The sequence below is a fragment of the Amphiprion ocellaris genome, chromosome 18 (assembly GCF_022539595.1).
Source record: "Amphiprion ocellaris isolate individual 3 ecotype Okinawa chromosome 18, ASM2253959v1, whole genome shotgun sequence".
NCBI lineage: Eukaryota > Metazoa > Chordata > Actinopteri > Pomacentridae > Amphiprion > Amphiprion ocellaris.
In genome coordinates, this window is record NC_072783.1 from 6,277,204 (window position 1) to 6,285,227 (window position 8,024).

The window sequence follows — 8,024 nt, forward strand, 5'->3', positions numbered from 1 at the left end:
TTTGCTGCATTAGAGGAACACATGCATCACAGAGTTGTGTTTGTCAGTTGTTCTGACTCAGATAGAAACCTTCATCTGTTTTTAAATCCCATCACTACAGGAAACAACACCTCTGAGCAGAAACCTGAACACTGAAAGTACTAAATTCTGCTGATGGTTTGGATCATCTGGATCAAGCCCAGCAGTTCAGGACCAAAAGAACTAGTGATTGATAGATGATCCCAGACTGACAGAACTCTCAACCAACGAACTGATCTGTTCCACTTCACGCAAACTTCTGTGATGTCGGTTTAATAAGGTTCTGCAACATATGACCAGCAACGATGTGGTTCTGAGTCCAGTGAGCTCTTACAGAAATGAAGTATCAGCAGGCTTCACCTGTTGGGCTCCAGTTATCAAGTTCTGATTGTTTTATCAGTGAAAGTCTGATCAGAAAGTCATCTCTCATTGGTGTTTGTGGTATTTATTTTGCAGGGAATCAGCCTTTGGAATGATTGTTTGTCCACAGGAAACAAGTTTCCTCCGTCACTATTTAACATAAAAAGCAGTCATGTGATTCTGTTTTTAGCCCCGCCCATGACAACAATGATTGGTTTAAAGAAACACAAACAAGATAGACCTGTGAGGTGCAGCAGACCATTCTACACTACTGAATTATAGAATGATAGTGAAGTACAATCAGACCATTCTACACTACAGAATTATAGAATGATAGTGAGTGCAGCAGACCATTCTGAATCAGGGCCAAAAAAAGCATTTGTTAACTAACTGAACAGCATGAACCAAGGCCTTTTCCTTATTTTCTGTCCACTGCCACACAGATGTTGTCAAGGGAGAGCTCAGTATGTGGCAGGATGCTGGAATGTGAATTGACAATAATATTCTTAATCCACAATCAGCAGTGTAACACAAATTGAGCTTAGTGGATATTTGTCCTGTGCTGATGTTGATGCCTCCTCTGGTCTCTACCGTATTAAACAGGAAGAGGCTCCACCTGGTGGAACAACCGGGTACTTCGGATTGATTTCAATAAAGTAAATGTATGATCAGGAAAACGGTGTCTGGTTGGGACGAGCAGATAGCAAATATTAAATGACTTGGATCAGATCAGGGCATTAAAACTTGATCAGGACATCCCTTGTGCCAAAAAGAAACACAAACTCGCTTTGATCTTCATTGTGGTGTCTACCATTTTTAATCACATTAAACTGCCAATCTTCTCCTCAGATGTTCACAGAGCTCCGACTCACAGGAAGGATAGAAAAATATCATCTGGAATAATAAAAGTACAACATCCAGGTTTAAAACAACAGCAACAGACTCCTCAGGCTGAACCTGTTCAGGTAAACACTGAGGATGCTTGCAGAAGATAATTCACACAGAAGAACACTGGAACTGCTGATGTTCTCTTTACTCCACCTCCAAAGATAATCAGTCAGTTTGGCACTGAAAGAACAAACTGCTGACATCAAACTGAAGACGGAAAGTGAATCTCACAAACCTGAAAATCTTAAAAACAAACAAACAAAAACCCCAACAGACAAGTTGACTTTAAAATTAACCAAAGTACAAAATAGCAAGAAATTTTTTATATGTAAACTTTTTATTTGAACTGTAGTTTCAGTTTTTATTTCCAGCAGCAGAATAAAAAGGTGCATAATTTCATAAAGTTCTAATGAATCATATAGAGTGATATAATCATTTATTCTCCTTTAGTTCTGTGAAATTATCCTCCATCACTCAGTCACCTCACGCTGTACTTTATTCCATCAGGGTTAGCGAGCTACTCTGTCAAACTGCACCAACAACCTGGATCACCTGGACCTGGTTAGTCTGGATCACCTGGACCTGGTTAGTCTGGATCACCTGGACCTGGTTAGTCTGGATCACCTGGACCTGGTGAGTCTGGATCATCTGGACCTGGTTAGTCTGGATCACCTGAACCTGGACAGACATGGAACACAATTTTGTTTGGTTCTGTAGTTTTGTTCTGAGAGTTCTCTGGTTCTCCTCACAGCTTCAACCCCCAGAAGACCTCCTGAAGATGTTTCCTTCATCAGCTTCTGGTCCCAGGAGAACCAGGCAGGTTGCAGACTGTAACTTTATCTCCTTTACCTCTACGGCGTTAATCCTGACAGCCAGTCAGAACAAAGAATAATTAACTTGAACTTCTATCAGGACGGCTGCTGATGTTCTCCATCTGTGTTTTTACAGATGTTCTCCATTGAACGTAGCACCCTCTGCTGGGCTTCAGATGGAGCTCTGCTAGTTCCCTCCTTCAGACCCAGTCCACCAACCAGCTGAGTTGACTGCAGGAACCAGAAAACTCAGCTGGTCAAGTTTAAAATATGCTAGCCAAGCTAACAGCTAGCTCTGCTAGCATCAGGAGTCCAGCACCAGTTTGAGTGACTCAGCTGATCCTTCAGTCTGAACAGTGTCCTTCTGTTACCATGGAAACCACCCATCATCCCGACAGCACAGCGGCATTCTGGGAAGGTGTGATGCAGCAGCTGCAGACTCAGCTGATGGCAGGTCTGTGCTCTGGTTGGCTGACAGCAGGGAAGGCTCAGGCAGGACATCTTCTGACCCACCTGTCCGATCCGGACCGAGCCTGAGGTCCAGCTGCTGGACTGTGGAGGACAAATTTCACACCTGAACATGTGCTCTGTGATGACCAAACACCTGTTTACCTGGTTAAACTGTTACCTGGTTAACTGTTACCTGGGTGATGTCACTAACCTGCTACTAGGACCACAGGATGAAGGCCAAAGAGAAGAATAGAAACAGGAATAGAAACTGAAGGAGACACAGAGAGTAGAATCAGTAGAATTCAGGAAACGGATGTTTTCTCTACATGTTGTTAGTTTTGACTGTTATGTGTTGCCATAGTGATGGAAGAAGCAGTTTAAAGCTGAACAAACGTGTTTGTCTGTGTTGTGTCTCTTTGTGTTTACCTTCTCCTCCAGCTCTTTGATCTGTCGCTTCTGTGCTTCTATAAACTCCTCCAGCTCCTTGTTCCTCTGTCACACAGACCCACAACATCAACATCTGAAAATCGCCTGCATGGTGGGCGGTCACTAGAGGTCACTAGAGTTCGCTAGAGGTCATTAAAGGTCACTAGAGGTCACATGACAGCACTTTCAGTTTGACAGTCCGGCAGATGAGTCGGATAAACACAGCGCTCGGCTGCAAACTTTCTCTTTTATTTTGAAAACAGTTCAGAGAAAAGTATTTTTGAAAGCATTTGAGTGGAGAAATAATTTGCAGCTGAATCTGTCCTGCTTTTACTTCACCGACAGCTAGTTCAGACATTTGAGGACAGTTTTGTGATGCGTGTGGTATCTCCACACGCTGCATCTAATTTACATAAAGTAGAAGTCAAGTCTACTTTATGTAAATGAGCTGCGACCTGCTCCGGGTAAACACACCGGATCACAGCTCCAACGCACTGCATGCTGCATGCTGGTCTGGTGCGTGTGGAGCTGCGATGCAGCGTGCAGAGATCCAACGCATCATGAAACTGTCCTCTAACATCTAAACTAGCCGTCGGTCAAATGTGCGGGAAAAACACATCTAGTGGACACATGGCTGTACTCCATACTTCTTGTGTTATTGTTGTGTTATAGTTGTGTACCTGTTGTGTCCCTGCTGTGTACCTGTCGTGTCCCTGTTGTCTACTTGTTGTGTACATGTTGTGTACCTGTTGTGTACCTGTTGTGTTACCGTTTACCTGCTGGGTGAGCTGCAGTAGTTCCATCCTCTCTCTGAGGATTTGTGCGTCTCTCTCTCTCAGCTCACACATCACGGTGCGTTTCCATTGGTCCATGGCCCTCCTTAGCTCCTCCCTCTCCTCCTCAGTGAGCGTCTCGGACAGTCGGCCCTCCTCCATCTTCAAACCCTCCATCCTGGACTCCTCCTCCTGCTGCAGAGCCTCAAACAGCATGGCCTCCAGCTCCACGATCCTCTGCAGGAGGAAACACGGGAAGAACACGTATGATCTGCTGTCACATGTTCCTATCTGTCATTTTTATTGGTTAATGAACTGAAACCTGTCTGACAGACAAACACAGGTTTTATGACTCGCTTTGCAGCATCATATTTATTGAAAGTGATTCATCCTGATGAGTCTCAGCTGCCTGCTGTGACGACCTGAACACAAACTGTGGCTGATTGGTTCAATGGTCACATCGATAATTTCAGACGTTAAATCACCTGAGCAGACTTCAGGTAAAGTGACCAGGTGAATGATCTCTGTTGATCTAGTCTAATTTAGCATTACCACAACATTCTGCGGTGCAGAATGGTCTGATTGTACCTCACTATCATTCAATAGTTCTATAGTGTAGAATGGTCTGACTGTCTTCCTATCATTCAATAGTTCTGTGGTGTAGAATGGTCTGACTGTCTTCCTATCATTCAATAGTTCTGTAGTGTAGAATGGTCTGACTGTCTTCCTATCATTCAATAGTTCTGTAGTGTAGAATGGTCTGACTGTCTTCCTATCATTCAATAGTTCTGTGGTGTAGAATGGTCTGACTGTCTTCCTATCATTCAATAGTTCTGTAGTGTAGAATGGTCTGACTGTCTTCCTATCATTCAATAGTTCTGTAGTGTAGAATGGTCTGACTGTCTTCCTATCATTCAATAGTTCTGTAGTGTAGAATGGTCTGACTTCCTATCATTCAGTAGTTCTGTGGTGTAGAATGGTCTGCTGACCTTGTGGGCCTGATCCATGGACTGCTTCCTGTAGTCGAGCTCTTCATCCAGGTATCCTTTTTGTTTACTGAACAGATCCTGAAACAAACCAGATCAGTGATGTTTGTTTGTTGCAACACAAACAAAGCTGTAAACATCTTCAGTGTTTGTTTTTAACTGTTACTATGACGACTGGCTCTTTGTCATGGTGTGTTCATGGTGTGACATCTCCAGCCTGTCCAGCTCTAACATGTGAACTGATCTACAACATGTTCTCCTCCTTCCATCTCCTCTGTGAGGCCTGCTGAGATCAATCCCTCCTGGTTGGACCAACATGTTGGAGATCAGGTGTCCCACTTGTTGAGGAGGCACAGCTACCACACATTCAGCTATCTACGGAATCAACTTGTTAACAAGTCTGCCTGCTCTCATGTTTGTGGGTTTCATTCTCTAAAGGAGTGAGAAAAAGACTTCTGACAGAGCGGAGCTGTTCCAGAGGTGAAGACAGATTGACACCAAAACTGAACCAGAGAAAGTCGTGATCACAGAAGGATCACATGACAACAGGTGATGTTTCTGCCAAATAACAGCAGCTGGATCACAGGCCAGATCCTCACACTGACCACAGGACTTCACCAGGTAGAGAAGAAGGAGGAAGGTCCATGTAGTTTTATTAGAACGTGTCTCAGCATGAGACCCTCATCAGACAGACGGTTCGGTCCAAAGACAAGACAGAGCTACAGCCAGGTAAACCCTAACCTTCATCAAACAGTGTGAAGACACTTTACCTTCTCACTCTCTATGTCCAACATCTTCTGCTGCAGAGCCGACCTGGTCACCTCAATGGACTCCAGCCACTGGAGACAGAGACAGGTAGATGGTCAGACAGTCAGATGGACAGACAGGTAGATGGACAGACAGGTAGGTGGACAGACAGGTAGATGGACAAGGATCAGACAGTTATCACTTCCTAGTAAAGCTCTTTTGGTGAAGAAACTCCAACATGTTTCTAGAGTGGAACCTGATGGTCTGCTAACCCTACAGAGCTAAGCTAAGCTGTTTCTGTTTCCAAGGCTTATGCTAAGCTAGGCTAACCAGCTACTGTGGCTCCACATTTATCACACAGACCATGAGTACAACAAATCTGAACAAAATTTACATTAAATATTCAATGACATGAAGAACATTTGCGGAACCTGTGAAAGCGAAGAGCAGATGAAGCACAAAGTAACCTTCTCATGTGTTCATGTCCAGATGTGCTTCTCACCTTCTCTGCCAGAGTCAGCACCGTCCTGGCATGAATCACCACCACCTGCTCCTCATTGGACAGAGTCTGCAGGAAAACAACACGCCAACAACATGTCAACAACACGCCAACAACATGTCAACAACACGTCAACAATGTATCATCAATTCACCAACAACACACCAACATGTCAGTGACATGTCAACAATATGTCCACAAACACATCAACAACACACCAACATGTCAACATGTCAACAAACACATCAACAACACACCACCATGTTAACAAACACATCAACAACACACCAACATGTCAACGACATGTCAACAACACACCAACTACACTTAAACACATTTCAAAAACATGTCAACAACACACTAACCACACATCAACAACATGCCAACTATACGTTAACAATATGTTATCAATTCACCAACATAACAACAACACACCAACTACACGGCAACATGCCAACAACATGTCAACAACACACCAACATGTCGACATCACACCAACATTTCAAAAATACACCAACATGTCAACAATATGTCAACAACACACCAACAACATGTCGACAACACACCAACAACAGGATAACAACACAGCAACATGCCAACATGTCAACAACTCACCAACAACACACCAACAATGTCAACAACATACCAACAATATGTCAACAACACACCAACAACAGGATAACAGCACACCAACATGCCAACAACATGTCAACAACACACAAACAATATATCAACCACACACCAACAACAGGGTAACAGCATCCTAATAACACGTCAACAATAGGTCAAAAACAATAATACAACATGCAACAACACACCAAAAACTGGATACCTACAGTGTAACAACATGCCAACAACACATAAACAACAGGATAACAGGACAACACAACAATATGCAAATAACATGGCAAACATTTCAACAGGTCAGTATTTCATGATCTCAGTCAACATTATTTCAACATAGAAACACACAATTAACATGTCAGCAACATGTTAAACATGGACAACTGATGGACATGTGGAACTTCAGAAGGTTAAATCTGTCCTGACCAACAGCACCGCATGATTCAGAGAACATGCACAGATCTAGAACTGGTGATGTCATGTTTATGTGTAGCAGCACATACATGTACAAAATAAATTCAACATACACTTACGGCGTTATCTCCCAGAATGTCCAGCTTCTTCATCAACTCACTGATCACAATGTCCTGAAAAACACAAACACACAAACACTGTTTTACTCAGCGATGTTCAGGTGTGTTCAGGTGTGTTTATGTGTGTTCAGGTGTATTTATGTGTGTTCAGCTGCGTTTAGGTGTGTTCATGTGTGTTCAGGTGTTGTGTGGTGGTGACAGGTGTATGCAGGTGTATTCAGGTGTGTTTGTTTAGGTGTGTTCAGGTGTGTTTGTTCAGGTGTGTTCAGGTGGTGACAGGTGTATGCAGGTGTATTCAGGTGTGTTCAGGTGTGTTTGTTTAGGTGTGTTCAGGTCTGTTCAGGTGTGTTCAGGTGTGTTTGTTTAGGTGTGTTCAGGTCTGTTCAGGTGTGTCCAGGTGTGTTTGTTCAGGTGTGTTCAGGTGGTGACAGGTGTATGCAGGTGCATTCAGCAGCTACTCACAGTGACTCCCTCTGCCTCACAGTAGATCTGCAGAGGACTGAGGCCTTCTGGGAAATGTAGTTGTGGGAAGTTCATGCCAGGTGAGCGTCGCTCTCTCTCCTGAACAGCAGACAGCGTTTCCATGGAAACAGAGACACAGAGTGTTAGTTCCCGTCCTACCTGTGTTTACCTGTTGTTTGTGTGAGTTTTACCTCCAGCTCTAGGATCCTGAACTCCAGCAGCTCATTCTGGTCTCTGACGTCCTGGATGTCGTTTTGCAGTCGCAGCTCTTCTCCTTCCATCTGCCTCACCTGGAAACAGCAGCAGACCGTCACACCAAGGAGAGCGGAGACCTTCTAACAGCTGAGGGACAAGTTCTAAAGTTCTCACCTTCTCCACCAGCTCCTGGTTCCTCTGATACAGCAGCTGCTTCTCCTCCACCCACTTCACATCCTGACAGACAGACA

The 8,024-nt window shown here is 43.9% G+C and overlaps 1 protein-coding gene across 6 annotated transcripts in view; it reads right to left on the reverse strand.

Moving 5' to 3' along the window:
* Positions 1-1,172: 1,172 nt before the first annotated feature.
* The window catches only part of jakmip3 (Janus kinase and microtubule interacting protein 3), a 22,687-nt gene continuing 15,835 nt past the window's right edge, over positions 1,173-8,024 (reverse strand). For 4 of the 6 annotated variants that reach the window (XM_055004730.1, XM_055004729.1, XM_055004725.1 and 1 more), the window contains 11 exons: positions 7,948-8,010; positions 7,770-7,868; positions 7,579-7,677; positions 7,111-7,170; positions 5,963-6,028; positions 5,484-5,552; positions 4,717-4,794; positions 3,731-3,964; positions 2,955-3,020; positions 2,740-2,796; positions 1,173-2,630 (listed from right to left, as the gene is read on the reverse strand). In XM_055004730.1, the coding sequence (XP_054860705.1) occupies positions 2,746-2,796; positions 2,955-3,020; positions 3,731-3,964; positions 4,717-4,794; positions 5,484-5,552; positions 5,963-6,028; positions 7,111-7,170; positions 7,579-7,677; positions 7,770-7,868; positions 7,948-8,010 (885 nt within the window). In that variant the 3' untranslated portion in view covers positions 1,173-2,630; positions 2,740-2,745. The remainder of the gene's footprint in view (positions 2,631-2,739; positions 2,797-2,954; positions 3,021-3,730; positions 3,965-4,716; positions 4,795-5,483; positions 5,553-5,962; positions 6,029-7,110; positions 7,171-7,578; positions 7,678-7,769; positions 7,869-7,947; positions 8,011-8,024) is intronic. The other 2 variants (XM_055004731.1, XM_055004728.1) reach the window with 1 other exon arrangement.